This window comes from Oryza glaberrima, chromosome 4 (assembly GCF_000147395.1).
Source record: "Oryza glaberrima chromosome 4, OglaRS2, whole genome shotgun sequence".
Classification (NCBI taxonomy): domain Eukaryota; kingdom Viridiplantae; phylum Streptophyta; class Magnoliopsida; order Poales; family Poaceae; genus Oryza; species Oryza glaberrima.
The window spans coordinates 30736418-30756373 of NC_068329.1; the positions used below are offsets into that span (position 1 = coordinate 30736418).

At 43.1% G+C, this 19956-nt stretch overlaps 3 protein-coding genes across 3 annotated transcripts; 2 read left to right on the plus strand and 1 right to left on the minus strand.

Annotated features, from left to right (window-relative positions):
* Positions 1-97: 97 nt before the first annotated feature.
* On the plus strand, positions 98-2417 carry LOC127771511 (probable polyol transporter 4). Its single transcript, XM_052297432.1, has 2 exons — positions 98-474; positions 862-2417. The coding sequence occupies exons 1-2, from the start codon at positions 240-242 to the stop codon at positions 2232-2234; spliced, it is 1608 nt and encodes a 535-aa protein (XP_052153392.1). The 5' UTR covers positions 98-239; the 3' UTR covers positions 2235-2417.
* A 2529-nt stretch (positions 2418-4946) lies between these two features.
* Positions 4947-8693, plus strand: LOC127770330 (clathrin light chain 1). The gene is made up of 3 exons (XM_052295997.1): positions 4947-5388; positions 7762-7915; positions 8012-8693. Exons 1-3 carry the CDS (start codon positions 5042-5044, stop codon positions 8411-8413), a joined length of 903 nt encoding a protein of 300 aa, XP_052151957.1. The 5' UTR covers positions 4947-5041; the 3' UTR covers positions 8414-8693.
* Positions 8694-8779: 86 nt separating this feature from the next.
* LOC127770329 (cold-responsive protein kinase 1-like) lies at positions 8780-12647 on the minus strand. The gene is made up of 7 exons (XM_052295996.1): positions 12257-12647; positions 11008-11142; positions 10708-10823; positions 10385-10595; positions 10057-10294; positions 9822-9969; positions 8780-9407 (listed from the first exon to the last, which is right to left on the minus strand). The coding sequence occupies exons 2-7, from the start codon at positions 11072-11074 to the stop codon at positions 9063-9065; spliced, it is 1125 nt and encodes a 374-aa protein (XP_052151956.1). The 5' UTR covers positions 11075-11142; positions 12257-12647; the 3' UTR covers positions 8780-9062.
* Positions 12648-19956: the final 7309 nt, after the last annotated feature.

A 19956-nucleotide genomic window follows, 5' to 3' on the forward strand; every position in this document is an offset into this window, starting at 1 on the left:
ACTCCAACTCTTTTAAGCTGAACAGGTAGTCATCAGGTTACCAAACATATAAAAACGCCTCATTAGTCTTAAACAAATGGTTCCCTCCTTGTTTCTTCCTCCTCCTACAGTCTCCTCCTTCCTCCAGATCCAATTGCTAGTCCTCTTCCCATTCACAAGCCACATTCTTGGAGCTTGCAAGAGGAGAGAAGAGGATGAGCCAACCATAGCCAGAGCACAGCACAAGAAAGACGGTGAGAATGGGGCTTCGTGCCACCGAGGCGGCGACGGGCAACGGCGGCGGCATGAGGAGCCTTCCGGATTTCTTGGGGAGGAAGAGCAAGTACGTGCGCATGGACGACGTGCTCCCGGATGAGCAGGGAGATGGCGGCGGCGGCGGCGGCGTCGTTCGTGTCCGCGGCGGCGGCGGCAGCGGGAGATACGTCTTTGCCTGCTCTGTCTTCGCCTCCCTCAACCATGTCCTGCTCGGCTACGGTGAGCCCCTCTCCTGAATTTGACTGTTCTTGATTCAGATTTGGTTGTATTACACATAATCAGGGGTTTATTTTCTGATTAAAGCAAGATTTGCAGCTAGTAAAATATGGGGATTGTATTTCATGTTAATATGCTTTTAGAAGATGAAGTGTTTGAAAAGTTATCATCACTGACAGCCCACTCTGCTTCAGATTCAGATGAAATGTAAATTTTGACCGGTAATTTGGTTCAGATACTTGTTATGGTTGTTAATCTTTATCTGAGTCTCTCTCTCAGACAGCCATTGACATTGTTTGTCTCGTGAACAATCGATCAAACTTTCAAATGGATGAAATATCTTTGCACAAATTGTCAATCCTGTGTTACATCGTGGCTGTTAATTTTCAGATGTTGGTGTGATGAGTGGCTGCATCATATTCATCCAGAAGGACCTCCACATCAGTGAAGTGCAGCAAGAAGTGCTCGTCGGGTGCCTCAGCTTCATCTCCCTCCTCGGCAGCCTCGCCGCCGGGAGGACGTCCGACGCCGTCGGCCGGAAATGGACCATCGGGCTTGCCGCTGCCGTGTTCCAGGCCGGCGCGGCCGTCATGACGCTCGCGCCGTCCTTCGCCGTGCTCATGATGGGCCGGCTGCTGGCCGGCATCGGCATCGGGATCGGGATCATGGTGGCGCCGGTGTACATATCGGAGATCACGCCGGCCACGCTGCGGGGGTCGTACGCCTCGTTCCCGGAGATCTTCATCAGCCTCGGCATCCTCCTCGGCTACGTCTCCAACCTCGCCTTCTCCGGTCTCCCCGACCACATCAACTGGCGAGTCATGCTCGCCGCCGGCATCGTCCCTTCCATCTCCGTCGCGTTCGTGCTGCTGGTGATCCCGGAGTCGCCGCGGTGGCTCGTCATGCAGGGCCGGGCCGCCGAGGCGCGCGCGGTGCTTCTCAAGGTCACCGATGGCGAGGACGAGGCGCAGGAGAGGCTCGCCGAGATCGAGGAGGCGGCGCGCGTCACGGCCACCGGCAACGGCAAGGCCGTGTGGCGCGAGCTCCTGAGGCCGTCGCCGGTGATCCGCCGCATGCTGGTGACCGGCATCGGCGTGCAGCTCTTCCAGCAGATCACCGGCATCGACGCGCTGGTCTACTACAGCCCGACGATATTCCGGGACGCCGGCATCACCACCGAGAGCCAGCTGCTCGCCGCCACCGTCGGCGTGGGGCTCTCCAAGACGGTGTTCATCGTGATCGCCATCGTCCTCGTCGACCGCGTCGGGCGGAAGCCGCTGCTGTACGTCAGCACGGCCGGGATGACCGCGTGCCTGGCCGCGCTCGCCGCGTCGCTCTCCCTGCTCGCGCACGGCGCGCTGCCGCGGGCGGCGGCGATCGGGGCGGCCATCCTGACGGTGTGCGGCTTCGTGGCGTTCTTCTCGGTGGGGATCGGGCCGATCAACATGGTGCTGAGCTCGGAGATCTACCCGCTGCGGCTGCGCGCGCAGGCGGTGGCGCTCGGCTTCGCCGTGAACAGGCTGACCAGCGGCGCGGTGGCCATGTCGTTCCTGTCCATCTGCGGCGCCGTGTCCGTCGCGGGCGCCTTCGCCGCGTTCGCCGCCATCTCGGCGCTGTCCGTGGTGTTCGTCCACGTGTTCGTGCCGGAGACGAGCGGCAAGTCGCTGGAGCAGATCGAGTCCCTGTTCGGCGGCGGCGCCGGCGCCGGCGAGGTGGAGCTCGGTGACGCGGAACATCTGGTACAAGGGAAAGAAATGAGCTGATAAGTAGCATGCCAACGAAGCAGCATCTCACTCTTATGAGCTTCTTGGTCATAGTTGTGATTACTGATTACTAAGCAGTAAACACGGGATATCAACTTGCAAACTCTGCCATGACTCTTCACCACGCACCCCGCGGTTTGGCGGTTACCATGGTAACCACGAAAACCGCGCACCGTGGTTTCAAAAATTGTAGCATACGTGATAACCACACGGTTTGGTAAAACCTGCTTACGATACGTATGAGTGTATTGGGCGTAGATAACAGCAAGGAGAAAAGCTCGTTCTCTTTTCTTAGACGCCAATAAATGAAATTACGAACGGATTACGCAAACGAAGGGAGCAGCCTAGCACAACAGACAGTACACTACACAGAGGAAGCAGCATCTGTTCCACTTCCACACCAGAAAATGGGCGTGCGCTCGTTTCTTTGCGTGCGAACATTTTCCGACGGCCCACCAGCAAAATTTTTCAAGGTCGCACCACGAATCGGATTGGGGCATTGGGCCATTTTTGCTTGCTGCACGAGACGTTTTTCTGCCAGTTTTATTGAGTTTTTCTATAGTGATTTTGGATAAATTTAAAACACAAATAGAAATCTGACTAGTACTACTTAGATTTTTTTTAACACAAACTTTAGGCATAAACAAAAATAGAGTTCGATATGATTTCTTAGTTAATGAACACCACTTAAAGACCATATTTCTACAAACGACTCAGATTCTTTCTATTGCATGTTCGCATTTGAATGCCCCCAATGTAATCCAGCACTTCCCGAGTACCTTATCATCCTTTCCAACAACATACCTAGGTCTGCCCCTTCATCTGCGCAAGTCGAGGAAAATCGATTACGTCCCACTGCTTGATAAAATTGGATCTAAAATCCCGGGTTGGAAGGGGAGATATTACTCATCAGTTGGAAGGGAGACTCTCGTTAAGTCAGTGTTCACGGCAATGCCGGTGCACTATCTCACTGCCCTGCCGGCCCCAAAGTGGGTGATCAAAATGATTGACAAAATGAGAAGGGCTTTCCTCTGGAAGGGAGAGGAACCGGAGAACGTCAAACCGGGGACGAGTCTAGTAAACTGGCAGACCGTGTGCATGCCGAGAGATTTGGGAGGACTGGGGATCCTTGATTTGGAAAGATTTTCATCGGCTTTGCGACTGAGATGGCTATGGATGCGCTGGCATGATCACAACAGGCCTTGGAATGAGATGGAACTACCTCGCAACGCAAAAGATGTACAACTATTCTAGGCTTGCACTGAAATTGTTATTGGAAACGAAAAGAAAATCCTATTCTGGAAAGACAATTGGCTACAAGGAATGTGCCCTAAAGATATGGCCCCAAACCTCTTTCAACTTGCAAGAAGGAAGAACAAAAATTTAATAACTGAACTTGACCACAACCATTGGGTCTACTCATTCAGAGAAATTGACAATGGTGAAGTAATCCAAGAGCTTGTGCATCTCGGCAGCCTTCTTACTCAAACACAACTAACGGCAGAAAATGAAGACTCCATAATCTAGAAGAGAAATATCAAAGGTATATATTCAGCCCAAAGTGCATATCAATTCCAATTCATTACCTGTCAACATGATCAGACCTTCAAAGCCAACTGGAGAGCCCAGGCATTACCCAAGCAAAGGTTCTTCGGCTGGCTCATCCTGCACAAAAGAGCTCTAACAGCTGAAAATCTGCCAATCCACCATTGGGAATGTGATTGGATATATCCCCTTTGTAGAAGCGCCTGTGAAGACACTGACCATCTTTTTAGGGAGTGTGATTTCATTAGAACCACTTGGAGCCTAGTGGCGGTAGCTCAGGGCATGCAAACTGCGATAAATTCAAACTCCACCGCTGAATGGATGATGGCTTTAGCTCATGGAACCAATAAGGCTGAATCAAAACGAAGAGTGGGAATTCTGATCAAAACCTGGTGACACGTTTGGCTACAAATAAATGCGAAGGTCTTCAAACAACAAGAGCCATATGCACAACAAGCGGCCCAGCAGATCGGGGAAGACATTCAAGAAAATGAGTTTGTTTTTCAGCCTCCTTGATGAAGTCTGCTCTACTGCTTTCTTTCTTTCTCTATTGCAGTCTACCTCCTATCGTTTGTCTGCTTTCTTTTTGCTTGCTGAAAGTTGTTCCGTTACGTCTCTAATAATACGCTCCTAAGCGATTTGTAACTCATACTCCCTCCGGTTTAATAATACTTGTCGTTTTGGACAAGGGCACGGTCTCCAAAAAAACAATTTGACAATTATTTAAATTGTTAACAAATATATGATCATATTAAAGTACTTTTTAAGACTAATCTATACATGTAGTCACCATATTTGAAAGACAAATATTTTAAAAATGATTCATATCAAAGATTGTAAAGTTTGACTTCACCCTTGTCCAAAACGACGAGTATTATCAGCCCGGAGGGAGTAGTAAATTTCACCTTAACTAAACTATATAACAATAATAAAATTAAAATAGCCTTCACCCGTTGTAACACACAGACATCTTTTCCGGTAAAAAGAAAAAAAAGGGAGAAATAATTCTCCGTATTGGGCCTAACGTATATGAGGCCCATGCTCTCTAGTAGCACCTAAAATTAAACCCAAAAGGGATCGATCAGTTCTATTACGAACGGATTAGCGACCATTAATTAAGAGAGCGCGTGACGGATTAAGCGAAGCGAACCACGCAAATAATACTACACACGCGCGTCACGGACACCACCCAGTCCCCTCCCCACACCACGCGCCGCCCAAAACCTCCGCCGCGTTTCGCACCACCACCACCGCCGCCGACCATGGCCTCCTTCTTCGCCGACGACGGCGCCGACGAGCTCCCCCGCACCGCCTCCCACCCCTTCGACGCCGACGACGACGCCGCGCCCGATGCATCAGGAGGCGCCGCCGCCGACGACACCGGATACGGCGGCTACGCCTCCTTCGTCGACGGCGGCGTAGAGGATGTGGAGGAGGAGGAGGAGATCGCCGTGGAGTCCGAGGGGGTCCCGATCGGCCACGTCTCCGGAGGGTTCTCGCCCTCGCCCTTCTCCCCCGACCCGGAGCTGGACGGCGGCGACGGCCCTATCCTCCCGCCGCCGGCCCAGATGGGGGCGGAGGAGGGGATCCTCCTCCGCGAGTGGCGCAGGTGAGCACCGCATCTGATCTGTCCGGGCCTTTGCCGTTTCGGCTACTGCTTGCTTGCTTCCGCTGGTGCTAGGGTTCCGACGCATCGAGCGAGATCTAACGCTTAGATCTGATATTTCGCCTAATTTTCAGCTAGGTGGGGCGGAATAGAGTTTGTAGTGAGGCTGTATTATCGTATTATATGTCGATTTTAGTTAGGATGAAACTTGAACTTGTTGTTTAGGAATTGCAGTGATTGATTAGGCTGAGGCTTCAACTGGTTCTGAATTCTTAGCTAGTGGTACTGAATTTAGTTAGTGCAATTGAATCTGGTTTGGCAGGAGCTGTTGTTAAATGCCTTTGCTTGTGAGGAAAGTTTGTTAGCTCTGGTACTGGTATATGTACAAAATAATCGCTAGTTAGCTTCTACTCATAGAACAACAAGATGCTTGATCAGTGTTGCACACACTCCAAAGGGGAATTGATGTCTTTGCATGTGCATTAAAAGGCTCATGTTGCTTGTTTAGTGAAGTTAAAACACTTTAAGTACTTGAACCGTTCTTCTCTATCATCATGGTGTGGAAATGAGCATAAGGCCAATCTCATTTTGCAATTCACCCATGGTCTGTTACATGTTTCAACTTTCAAGATAAGCCTCAGGCTTAAGCAATAATGCAGTACACGTAACAGTTTTCTGAGTTAATGAGCAAATGCTTAGTTTATCTTGAGCTATCTTACATGTTTCTTGGTGAATGGTGATATTAATCCTAGGTCTTACCATGATGATGGTTCGCACCCTTACTCCTTTTGATGCTTGTCTTAGGATGCTTTAATTGATCTTAAAATCAGCTTGATTTGCCAGAACATAAATCACCATTTTTAGTGCTATGCCACATGGGCATGGAACGTGCTTGGCAAAGGTGTGTGCCAACAGGAGCAAACTGGCTACTTGTTTGTGCTTCTGAAATTTGCATTTTGTCTGTCATGATCTTATATTCTGCACTTGCACGCTCTTCTGCACCTGTCGAATTTTTAGTAGTTTCATGTATATCCATTCTCAGCTCAAATTTTGTAAGGTGGTAATGTTAGCAGTTTTACTACCAGTGGTATGTGTTTTTGTGCCTAATTTATCCTGTGCTTGGTATAATCTGGTCATTACAATTGCAACAGTATATTTTGCATTAGTATATAGCGCAGGTGAGCCACATCTGATCTGTTTCGGCTATGCCATTTCTGCTATTGTTTGTTTGCTTCCGTGGGAGCTAGGGTTCCACCCCTTCAAGCGAGATCCAACGCTTAGATCTGCTATCTTCCCTAATTTTCAGCTAGGGAGGGCGTCATACAGTTGTAGTGAAATTGTCGTTAAGGAAATGGCAAGTGATCGATTAGTTTGAAGGTACAACCAATTCTGATCTGGTTCTCATGCCCCTGCAGTATCGTTCTTCAAGAGCTGCTGTTTAACTGCCTTTGCTTGTGAGGAAAGTTTTCTAGCTCTGGTATACGTACAAAATAATCATTACTTAACTTTTACCGATGGAACAACAAGGTGCTTGATTCATTATGCGCACACTCCAAAGGGGGCTGATGTCTTTCCATGTGCAATAAAAGGCTTATGTTGATTTGTTTAGTGAAGAAAACCTAAGTACATGAACCGATTTCTTTTTTCAGCCTGGCATGGAAATTAGTGTGAGGCCAGTGTCATTTTACAATACATGTATGGTCTATTACATGTTTCAACTCTCAAGATAAGCCTAAAGCTTAAGCAGCACTGCAGTAGGCTAACAGTTTTGTGATTTATGAGCACAGGCTTGTAAGGCTAGTTTGTCTTGAGCTACATTATCTGTTTTCTTCCAGTTGGATATCTTGGTGAATCCTGATATTTATCCAGAACTTACTCCTTTGGATATTTATGTCCTCTAATGTATCAGATGCTTTATGTGATCTTAAAATGAGTTTGTAGTGCCAGAACATAAGTCACTGCTTTTAGCGCTATGCTGAATGGTCGTGGAACATGCTTGGCCAAAGGTGTATGCCAGCATGAGCAAGCTGTCTACTTGTTTGTGCTTCTGTAATGAGCACTTTGTCTGGCATGATCTTATATTCTGCACTTGCACACTCTTCTGCACCAGCCTATCCAGATTTTTTGTTAGTTTCTCGTATATCCATTCTCAGCTCAAAAGTTTGTAAGGTGTTAATTAGCAATTTTACTACCAGTGGAATCGTGTTGTGCCTAATTTATCCTGTGCTTGGTATGATCTGAACATTGTAATCACAATATTATACTTCTTGCTATAATGTTTTTGCTTTGGCTGTTCTCTAGTAACTGTTTTCCTTATCATGTAGAATTATATTATGTTCATGATCTATCTTTTGAACAGCATCACTATTGTTTCAGGCAAAATGCTATAGTTCTTGAGGAAAAAGAGCGGAAGGAGAAGGAGCTACGGGCCCAGATACTTGCTGAAGCCGAAGAGTTTAAGAAGGCTTTCTATGAGAAGAGGATACAGAACTGTGAGACAAACAAGGTCCATAACAGAGAAAGAGAGAAGGTATGGGGCTCAGAGCAACTTCTTTAGTTATTATATGTCAATGTTCATAGCATGTCCATTAAGTTCTCATGAGTGACTACTTATTGTGTGCTGCAGATTTTCGTAGCTGGCCAGGAGAAATTCCATGCCGAAGCAGACAAGCAGTACTGGAAGTCGATATCGGAGCTCATCCCACATGAAATAGCTACCATTGAGAAGCGGGGAAAGAAGGACAAGGACAAGAAGCCATCCATCACAGTCATTCAGGGCCCTAAGCCTGGCAAGCCGACAGACCTCTCACGAATGCGCCAGATCTTAGTGAAGCTGAAGCACGCTCCTCCACCGCACATGATGCAACCTCCACCAGCGCCTGCTGCTAAAGACGGCGCAAAGGATGGTGCTAAAGACGGCACACCAGCCCCAGCAAATGGAACCAAGAAGCCTGCAGAGAGCAAAGAGAAACCTGCCAACGGATCGCCTGCGGAAGCAGAGAAGGAGCAGCCTGCAGCATCGGAGTAACTTATGGTAGCTCTACAGGAACGCCCGAACCTTGACTGCAGATATGGAAATGCATTTTATTTCTAATCCCTGGATCTGTCTATCCTGTATTTATCTTTTTATGGAGATTTGCGTCAGGATGGCTATGTATCAGCTCTCAGAACATTCAGCTTAGTATCACAGCAATTGTACTCTTTACTTGTTTTCACCTGGTACAAGTAGCTTCAGTGGATACTTTGTGATCATAAGTTCAGAACTGAAAGCGTAACTGAATGATGGATATCAGACACGATTTCTTCCCTGTGGATACTCTGTGATCATAAGTTCAGAACTGAAAGCGCAACTGAGTGATGGATTATACACGATTTCTCTCTCCTGTGCCATGTCTACAGAAGCTGTTCTGTTCAATTGCCCCCAAAATTAATGTCCAACAAGCAGCGATCTTGAATTGCTCTGACGTAAACAAGTCAGGATCAACCTACTACTATTTACAAGATCTAGATGCCGCAATTTGCACAAGGAATGGAAAGAAACAACACGATTCACAATTGGCACACATCTAAACGTGTGCCCTCTATGCACTGTCACTCAACTCAACATGCAAAGGTAAGACAAGAAACATAGACCCAGCATCAGCATCAATCAGCCTGGTGATGTTTTCCTTCCATTTTCACCTTGGGCTGATCTCGGACACCGTGGGTGGCACCACCGTGCTGAACATGTCGGAGGTGTCGGACGCCGAGTGCTTGAACCTCGAGTTGCTGGAGTTGGTGGCCTTGGAGACCGTGCCATTGTAGTCGTGGATGTAGCCCGGCGCCGTGAGCTCGCGCTCGTTGATGCGGATGGGCTTGGACAGCATCGTCACCACCTGCGGCATCGACGGCCGCCGCGCCGCCGCCGCCTGCGTGCAGAAGAGGGCCGTCTTGATGTACCGGAGGACCTCCTCTTCAGGGTAATCTCCCATTTCTGAATCCACCAGCTCCTTGAGCTTCCCTACCTCATGTAGCTCCCATGCCTGTTAATTGTGAAAGCTAGGCTGAGTTCGGCAGCAAGAGTTGGTAACTCATCCCCCACACGCACGTAAAACGGAGCGACTCATTAGTACATAATTAACTAACTTTTTTTTTTTCAAAATATGGATTAATATGTTCTTTTTAAAAACAACTTCTCTATTGCAAAAAAAAAATAGCGTTTAACAGTTTAAAAGACGTGCGCGTGGAAAACGATAGAGATGAGTTGGGAAATATAGCTGCGTAATTAACATGGCCTTAATTGGTGCAGAGGCTGGAATTATACTTCCATTCTCTAATAAAAGATTTAGATGGAGAGTCCAGCGATTACGGCTTAATTGGAATGTCTCTAGAGCAAATGTCTGAAGGTGAAAGCAAATCTCTGAATTTTGGATAGTAAAGATGATAGTAAGACTGACCTTCTCTAGGAGAATCTTATCGTCAGCCAGGAGACTCCTTGAACTACTCTTGCCACTTACGATCTCAAGTACAAGGACGCCAAAACTGTATATATCGGCTCTCTTCGTCAATTGGCCATGCCATGCATATTCCGGTGCAAGGTAGCCTCTGCATTGAACAAATAGATCAGTTCAGTTACTGCAACTGCAAGGTCACTTTCTACTCAAACAAACTGCTAAATGCTGAAATACTCACGTCGTTCCAGCAACACGGGTACTGATGTGGGTGATATTATCAGGGAATAACTTGGCTAAACCGAAGTCCCCGATCTTGGGGTTGTAAAGCTTGTCAAGAAGTATATTGCTAGCCTTGATATCTCTGTGCACAATCGGTGACGCAATCTCTTCATGCAGGTATGCAAGTCCTTTGGCGATTCCTATGCATATAGCAGATCTTATGCTCCAAGTAAAATTTGCAGGTTCGCTATTAGAACCTACAGAACACAAGATAAAAGGTTAAGCAACAAACGAAATCAATGCACTTATATAGAAAAATAGTCATTGTAACATATCAATATTCATACCCAACAATGCACGGTCAAGGCTGCTGTTTTCTAAATACTCGTATACCAAAATTCGATTGTTTCCTTCAACACAACAGCCAATTAATTCAACAAGGTTGGGATGCTTCACATTGGTAATAACATCAATTTCTGTCAAAAATTCTCGAACGCCCTGCCTGGATTCAGCAGAAAGAACTTTCACCGCAACATCTCGCCCATTTCTAATAGTTCCCTGAAACATCAAAGCATTGGTAAGAATGCAAGGACTGATGGCTTCAGATTTGAAAGGGATATAACCCTCAATGGACTCCTCCCTTCCACATATAAAGAAAAACAAACATTACCTTGTATACTGTCCCAAAGCCACCTCGGCCAATTTTATTACTGCGGTTGAAGTTTTCTGTTGCTGATCTCAACTCAGAATAAGAGAAAAGCCTTATGTTTTTCTCAGGCGGAATACCTGAAAGTTAGTTACATTTAGTTAAGTAAAACATGAAATCTTAAAATGGAGCTTCAGTACTGGCATTCTCTAGCCTAATATGATCGAATCTGTGATAGGGACAATATACATGTTTCTATTTCATAAACTCTGTTGGCTGCTATGCAAATTCAGCATAAATTTTGCAAGCAAATACAGTTCGTACCGCTAACGCCATGAGAGTAAGGATTCTCTCCTTTCTTGGATTTTGGAATGCAACACCACCAGCTCATATCCTCAGTTGTTATGGCTGTCTTGTACACTTCAACATGCAGAAGAGGAATCTTCAGGAATAATTATTCTGCAGGAATTCATTGCAAAACAACCACTTAGAGAGTTGCAAATTGAGTTCATTTGTACATTTTATATATTTTGGATATATATATATAGTACAGAAAAGGGAAAATAAAAAGTAGGACATGACTCTCTTTAGACAGAAGTCTGCGCAAAACTTCTTGTTAGAACTGATAGGTAGATGCAGATCCACACACATTAGCCTGTACTAGAGTAGGTCAGGAACTGGAGTACAATTAAATCTCCTTTTTGAAACCGAGTACAATTAGATCTTAAATCCATCATTCCTCATGATTAAAGCACAAAAGAACCTCATACTGGCAAGCTTTCAATGATAACTGATTAATCGGTGCCATGATTGTGAACTTGCGATTCTCATGATGAAAAGAAACATGACCCAAAATTTTGGGGATGCCAGGTGCATTTGGACCACATAGCTCCAATCTCAGGTGAATATACCAGATGTTCCACTGGATCCAATGGCCATGTATGGCACATGTAAATACTAGGTTAGCACCTCATCCACTGAACAGTTCACATGATTTGCAAAGCAAACGGCCAGATGGCATAGCTGCCAAGAACAATCACCAAAGCAAGCTGAAGTTTGGTGATTTCTTCTAACACCATGGTCCACTCGCCTCAATCTGTATGCTTGTACATATGCATATTTTCATGGGAGTATCAGCATGTCTTAAACCATTATCATCCACTTCTTTTCCCCAATCAATTCAAACACCTCATAAGTAACGGATCATCCAACTTGTTTATTCAGACCACAATTCCAAGAATTCTTTTGTTCGCATCCCAGCGGATGATTCGACGGCATCACTTATTTTCAGAATCTCTGTCCGAATGATGCTTTGCCACTCAAGAAAAACTCTTGACAGATCGTCATCTGATGAACACAAACTCCCAGAGCATCACCACATCACAGGTCAGGACTCCAGACGCATCATCAGAAATCAGGTGGAGAAACTCTAGGCTAAAACTAGTGTGCGAGAAAGCCCAAGAACTAGGAAATCAAGAACACGAGGGGATAAAAACAACAAGAGGCAAGAAATGCTTCGAGAAAGCAGCAGAAAAGTACCAAAGAAAAACAAAACGTTGAACACTATGGTTACCTTTCTTGCTTGGCGCTCTCTTCCGATGAGATCGACGGCAGAGGAGATCGAAGAGGACGGAGACCAGGGGAGTTTAAAGGGGGAAGAGAAAGGTGGTTGGGGCTCAATTATCAGCAGATATATCTGTAGCAGCTGGCCAGTTGAGCGAACTTGCTAACGATTGCAGTGTTGCAGATTGGCAGGTTCAGCTCAGCTTAGCACGAGCAACAGCAGCAGCTGCTGCAATAAAGACCAACAGCGAAAATGGTACGAGGGAAGAAGGAGCTACCAGCACGCCACAAAACCTAAATAAAAAGTTGGAACAAAATAATACTACTATCAAGAAGATGTAGGTGAGAGATAGCAGCCGGCTGGGAATGAGGAAGAGGAGGAAGAAGAAGAGGTCTTCTTGCTGATGCTAATTGCTATTCCTACCTTCTAGTAAGTAATTGCTACTCGCACTGAAGTCCCTTTGATAAAAAAAATTAAAAAAATTACTACTTACTCCGTTATAAAATATAATAATAAATTATTTTAGTTTTCTTGTTCCTGAAAATATTCTATCTCCTAAAATATAATAATTTCTCCATCAGTATTCTATTTTCAACCAGTTAAAGCAACTTATCTTTTAATTTCTTCACCTAATTAATTTTGTCAACTAATCATATTCTTTTTTAAGCTTTGGTCCTTCTTAATTAATTTTCTCAACTATTTTTTTCTTTTAATTTTGTCTGTTGTTCAGACTACTTTTTCTAACCTCAAAATTTTTTTTATATTTCGGAACAGAGATAATTCTGTAGAGCTTGCCTGGATGTTGCCACCTGCCGCCAGGCGTGGAGCTGTCACCTGTCACAAGAACACTCAATAGCTAGTATCCTGCTAATTACCAGCGCGCGACGCAATCGCTGCCGCCATCAGCACAGATAATTAGCATTAAGCCCTGCCCGATCATTCTCCCTAATTATTGCGAGACCAAGATTATTTTAGAGTATAATTAGGTGCTACTACTGCTGGTATTGTATCCCAACCAACCTGCCCGTGCCAGCCAGGGACATTGCTCGCTGCCCTGTGCCTGTATTGGCGCCTAACCTGATGAATCATATCCATCAGGGTCGTCGCGTACGCCGACCGCAGCTCGATCGATCGCACGCCGGCCACTTCCACACTGGGGATTGTCTGGGGAACTAGGACCTGTTTAGTTACCAAAATATTTTCCTAAAAATATCACATCGAATCTTTAGACACATACATAAAACATTATATATATATATATATATATATATATATATATATATATATAAATATAAACTAATTGCACAGTTAATCGCAATACAATTTTTTTTAGCCTAATTAGTTCATAATTAACTATAAGTGCTACAATAACTCACCTGTGCTAATGATAGATTAATTAGGCTTAATAAATTAGTCTCGTGGTTTTCAAGCGAGTTATGAAATTAGTTTTTTCATTCGTGTCCGTAAACCCCTTCCGATACTGATCAAACGTTTGATGTGGCACCCAAAATTTTTTTTTCGTGAACTAAACACACCCTAGCTTGATCATCTGGACCAGCGGCTGCCAACGAACGAGGAGTCAGTAGAAAAAACTTGGTGTTTTCATCGCTCTTGTCACTACGTGTAGCCTACGTATGTTAACAGTACACGAAAGAGGAGAGATATTTACGTGCTTGAGAAATAATTTTCTACGGTCCTGTCGTTTCGCTCACGCTTATAGTTATTCTTATTCGTATTACTTGTTAGCAATCAAAAAATAATTTAAGTAATTATTTTATGTGTGTACTTGGTGATTCAGAATTAAATATTGTAAAATAAACTACGATGAACAAATAATGAAATCAGCTTTTAAAATTTGAATTTTGTCTTATAGGTTTCACTATAAGTGAAATGATAAGGTTGTACGTATCAAAGCTAGGGCATGTTGTTTTTAAGGAATTGAAGAATGGAATGCATGAGTTATTAGACGGTGTAGTTTTCACAAAGAAATTTTCTGAAAAAAATGGATTAAAACCTGACCTCTAAATCCAAACAGTTGTACACATGAAAAGAAAGTAAACTGCTTTAAATTTATATTTTAACTCTATGTGGTCACAAAATCATTCATCTAACCCGAACAAAAATCAAGCCCTAATTAGAGTTAATTAACGCAAGTTAATTAATACTACTACATGATTTAACTCCTCGTTTTAAGTGAGCTCCTGTGTTTTCTTGCTGTTGGCTTAGGTGGACTGGTGACGAGTCAACGACTGACATCCGCTGCTATTTCCTGTTTTGGTCTTGGATGATTGCTGCCTTCTTGTCAACCAATTATGCTCTGTTACTGTTGATGTTCACACGTCCATCTGGTGTGATCTGATTTGTTTTGAAGGAGTCTACGCCACGATCATCCAATTGCCCTATTGTTGTTGTTACTGTATAAGACTAATGTGACTCGTCAGAAGCGAAGAGCTCCATATCTCTGACGGCATCGTATAAAAATAGTATTATGTGTTCTCTCCTGTTGTGTTTTTGTTGTGTTGTGCCAAACTACTACTTTTCAGCGTGACCTAATCCTTTCGTCACAGGTTGTCACCAGCCACGAGCACGAAATGATAATGCATGTGATTGATCCTTCTCATAAATCAATCGTATCTTAAAGTCTGAAATTAACGTTTTTTTTTATTTACTACTACTCAGTTTAAGCGAGGGTGATCACTACCTTTGTCATTACATCCATTGGTACAGCACGCGCGAGAGCGAAAACTTTTACAAACCCTCAATTAAGCCTCATCTAAAATGAATACAATGGGATTTTGTTTATGAAATGAACTAATTTCTATAAAAATTCTGTAAAATTCCTATGTTCAAAAATAACTCCTAAACATATGAATTGTTGGAAATTTAGAATGAAAATGCTAGAAGTATTGTCACCAATTGTTTATTAAAAAAACATTTGATTTCTGAACTGCTAGATTACATCAAAATTTGGAATGAAATTGCTAGAACTCTATCGCCAATTGTTTGTCGAAAAGATTTTCTATTTCTAGAGTATCATATTGCATCAAAATTTGTTCAGGGAGAAGGGGAAAAAAAATGTACGATGCGCATGGAAGGTGGGTATAGAACACACGATCTGCAAGACACAAACACGTGTCTGCAGGTCAACTGTGTCACACGTGTTTTTATAAGTTAAATATAAGTTATTGTAACCATACTATAGTTATGCTTTAAAGATTTTCTTTTTTCTTAAAAAAGAAAACTGTTGTCAGATTTGGATAGCCCCAATCAATAATCAATCAGTGGAATGAGACGTATAACCAACGAATCATCTTGCGGTAACGTAGCCGGCCGGCCGCCTTCCCACGGAGGCCGGCAATGGTGATTCGTTGAACATTTTGATCGATTCGCCGCTGCTGACCTCCCAGCGTTGATGGCGATCCAACCATATCTTACCATATATCCCCGAGCATCCCTGCTAAGAGCCAGGATAATAGTAGGCTATAAGCAAGCTATATGCTTATGTGGAAGAGAAAGATAAATAAAAATGGAGAGTGTTGGCTCTCATACAAGAGTTAACTGCACACAAACTCCAAGAAATATGCATTAAATTCATGGTGAGAGAAAGAGAGAGCATGAAGAAAATAATAATAAACTTATAGCCAATCTACTATATATGTTAGCTTTAACAGTGACTAATAGTAAGTAGTGAGCTCTACTATTAAACTTGCTCTAATGCTGCCAATGGCAACACTGTTAGCTTCCATAATTACTGCGCATTATACTGCCTCATTTGACCGTGGATTTTTTTTTCTCTGCATTTCTGCCTCCTGTTCGTGGCCAAAAATTCAGACAACGCTGCATCAGACGTGTTATAGTACTCTTGTTATTTAGTATTTGACTTGAAGGTCATCTAATCTACCGGTAGAGAGGCACATTCGTATGTTGCTCATTATAGTGGTACACTTGTTGGTTAGTGGTAATGCTATCCAGTGGGCAGGCAGTGGCATCTCCATTGCTTTTCGCCATTATTATCACCGTGACTCCAGCTGCTTCACCATGTGATTTGCTGACCGTCATGTTGGTGCATGCATCAACTCTTTTCCCATGTGTTTCTTTTCACATAAATTGATCTGACGATCTTCAAGTTGCTTGCAGTAATACGTACAGTTCGTTTGGTAAAATTCAGAGAGGTGTATCAATAGTAGGAGTAGAATGAACCTTGTGTTCAGCTTCCACGCAATGTCCTCCGACATGACAAATGACAGTTTATGGGACTAGATCAAACGATTATCTATTTCATTATCTTTAAAAAAATCGACGGTTCAGTCAAAAAGTACTGCATTTCTTAGGATAAATTACTCGTTATTGTTCGTCGCGATGTGCAGATAGATGCAGTTTAGTTTAGTTTTGCCTGCATCCACGGATGATAGGTACTTGACAGAACAACGAGCACTATGCGACTAAGTTGGATGCTTCAGTTTTACAGGAAAAAGAGCAGAGGACTGATGTTGATTCAACCTGCAGTACCTGAGGCCACAACACTTTGCCTAAGTCATGGGTCGTTGACATTTGATATCTATAATTTTCTTTAATCTATAGCGTCTTTTACTAACGAAATAAGATTTTTTTTCTCTGCCTCAAAAAAACCAAGTCAAAAGGTTTCAAAGATGCCATCTTGCAACCAGGTGCCATTCCATGAGGGCAGCGGCCATTCATTTTTCACGAGCTTCACTATTTATGTATGGTACCATCAAGGACAAGTTCATTTGGCGTTGGACCAGCGGTGACTACTCAACTCTTTGGCAAAGTGGCGGACCAACCAAATGTAAGCTTTTTCTTTGGTTGGTGATTCAGCGATGCTGCTGGATGATCGATAGTATGCTCAGTTAAGGGATGGAGAACCACTCGATGTGCCCCTTCTGTGCGCAGGAAGAGGAGATAACAAACCACATCCTTATCTATTGCGTCTTTGCTAGGTAAGTCTTGTGCAATCTACTCCCTCCGTACTAGTAAAGGAAATGGTTTAGGATAATGTTTAAGTCAAACATTAGAAATATAAATTATGAATAATTCTCAAGTTATTAAGTTTGAAAATATAAAACTTATATGAATAAATTTGTCTTGAAAACACTTTCATAAAAGTATACATATATCACTTTTCAATAAATATTTTTATAGAAACAATAAGTCAAAGTTGTGTTTTGCAGACCGTGTCACTATCAAAAACGACTTCCTTTACGAGTACGGAGGGAGTATTGATTTTTGATGGACTAGCTACTCTCTCACCAGGCCGTCACTCAGTGCTCTAAGACTGGTGGCAAGCTTTTGCGGCATCACCACCATAATAAGAGTAGGAAATGTCTCGACTCCCTTGTCAACTATGGAAGGAGAGGAATGCCCATGTCCTTGATGATGTTCTATCTCAAGTGCTGATGGTGGTGGAGCAGATTATGGAAGAAGGGAGGCAATGGGTGGCGACAACTGCCAATCCAGTTGGAGAGTTGTTAGGCACATAGCTTAGTTACGTTTAGTGTAGTTTCTTCCTCTCTCAGTCTCAGCTTAGGAGCTTTGTTGGGTGATCGTCTAGGCGTGTCACTTTTTTTCTAATATATTAACATGCAAGAGGTCATAGCTTAGGAGCTTTGCTGGTTGATCGTCTCGGCATGTCACTTTTTTTTCTAATATATTAATATGCAAAATTTTTTTACGTGTTAGCGCGCGCGCGTAATCTCTGACTTTTTAAAGGTGACAAGAACAGTAGATCGCCCATTGGAATTATCCATAGAAAGCTGATGAGTACGATGAATTAAAGCTGGTCATGGGATTGGTCAATTAATATAACACTATATGATTGCCTTTTTTTTCCTCCGCTTGGTCATAACAAAAGACAGAGAATTGATACATAGGGCTCGGTCATTTTCTTCTAGATACAAGAAAATTTTGCCCCGTTCTTTTCTAATTAAGATTCATATTTTATCTCAGTTTTCGTTAGCACACTTTTTAAACTACTAAACGGTGTGTTTCGTACGGGAACTTTCTATATAGAAGTTGCTTTAAAATACCAAATATATGGATTTGTCAAGTTTGTAATAATTAAAACTTAATTAATCATGTGCTAATAGCATTCTCGTTTTCCGTACGCCAACTTAATTTTCATCTTCATCGGTTTTATGTCAAGTCAGCATATTTTACTCTACCAATTACTAGTGGAAGGTGCAATGAAGCTGAAAAAACATGTGAGGAAAACCTGCAGATTAAAAATATATTTATATAGAACTGATATAAATATATTTTTAATCTTTATATAGAACATGTGAGGAAAGCTTGGATGCAGAAGCTTTAGCATGCATCCAAGCTTTGAAATTAGCTAATGATATGGGAATGGGCCACATTATTGTTGAAACTGATGCTCAAGCTCTGAAAGCGGCTTTGTTGGATGAAACACATGATAGAAGTGTAAACGCTGTTATCATTAGAGAGGCCAAATTTTTGCTTGCAATGAATTTTAATGTCCATCAAGTCATGTATTGTCCCAGAGAATGTAATCGTGCTGCGCATGAGCTTGCTAAAATTGGTGCTTCTCTGGGTCCACGAAGCCAATTTGTTTGGCTTGAAGGATTCCCGGATGTTGTTTGTAATTTGGTAGCTAGTGATTCAGCTGGACAACCTGCTTAATGGAATTGTTCTTCTTCAAAAAAAAATAAAAATATATTTATATAGAACTGGTCAGGTGAAGAAATGCTACTACAGGCCAAAAATACTGGTGAACTATTATTGGACCTGAGCATTATTCCGACAAAACATATTGAAGCTGAAAACATGGGCGAATCACCTGTAAATTAAAAAATCTAGAACTGGGCAGGTGAAGAATTAGTGCTACTATAAGCCAAAAATACTGGCGAATTATTGAACCTGAGCATTGAATTATTCAGACAAAAAAAATATACTACTATATGGCATCGTCGAAGTGTCGATCGAGTCGTTGCATATTTGGTGAGCTGTGACCCTACCATCCAATCCATGGTCGCACTCAACGCATCTTATAAATTAGTTAGATATTTAGTAGTTTTAAATAGACCGATACGTGCGGAAAAGATGCTTCTTGGAATGTTGTTTGGGATTCAAATATTTAAATGCAGGACAAGTTGGATAAAGTATTAGCGACCATTTCTCATCTGGAGAAGCAGTCTCTGATGGAAATACTTAAACGTATGAATGGAAGCACACGCTTAAAATCTCTGATGAGGATTACTTGGCTTGTCTGCATTTGATCTGAAAAATCCATGTAGCTTTTGTGGCTGTTTTAGTGTGGGCGGCTGCGCACAAAAGTCTAGGGTCAAAAGGCTGGGAGAGACGACAATTATTTGGAGAGTTTTCAACCGATACATTGTCAAAATCATCCCATTTCTCCTCTTTGAATAGTTCCATTTTCTCTCTTTGACTCTGGAATGGAGAAGAATCTTTGTCTCTTTCTTTTGTTAGTTTACCCTGATAAGGTAGATAAAATCTTGCAGCTGCTGTTGATTTCTTCAGAGAGAGAGAGAGAGAGAGATAAGAAGAAGATTTCTTAAGAGCATCTTCAACAGATGTACAAAATTAGAACCCCAAAAATCCCAGACAAACGCGAGAGATCATCTTCGATTCTTGTACTGGCCCAGAAATGATGTGTACGCGGGTGGCCCAACTTGTTCAGTCCACACGGCCTGACGGCCCGCGTGCGAGAATAG

Bases quoted from the DNA above. Each gene is read 5' to 3' on its own strand.
- LOC127770330 (XM_052295997.1), top strand. From the start codon at position 5,042: ATGGCCTCCTTCTTCGCCGACGACGGCGCCGACGAGCTCCCCCGCACC. The intron at 5,389-7,761 runs GTGAGCACCGCA...CTATTGTTTCAG, and splicing joins CTCCTCCGCGAGTGGCGCAG to GCAAAATGCTATAGTTCTTG. The intron at 7,916-8,011 runs GTATGGGGCTCA...TGTGTGCTGCAG, and splicing joins ATAACAGAGAAAGAGAGAAG to ATTTTCGTAGCTGGCCAGGA.
- LOC127770329 (XM_052295996.1), bottom strand. From the start codon at position 11,074: ATGAGCTGGTGGTGTTGCATTCCAAAATCCAAGAAAGGAGAGAATCCT. The intron at 10,596-10,707 runs GTAATGTTTGTT...TTGATGTTTCAG, and splicing joins GCTTTGGGACAGTATACAAG to GGAACTATTAGAAATGGGCG. The intron at 9,970-10,056 runs GTGAGTATTTCA...TGTTCAATGCAG, and splicing joins ACCCGTGTTGCTGGAACGAC to AGGCTACCTTGCACCGGAAT.
- LOC127771511 (XM_052297432.1), top strand. From the start codon at position 240: ATGGGGCTTCGTGCCACCGAGGCGGCGACGGGCAACGGCGGCGGCATG. The intron at 475-861 runs GTGAGCCCCTCT...GTTAATTTTCAG, and splicing joins CCATGTCCTGCTCGGCTACG to ATGTTGGTGTGATGAGTGGC.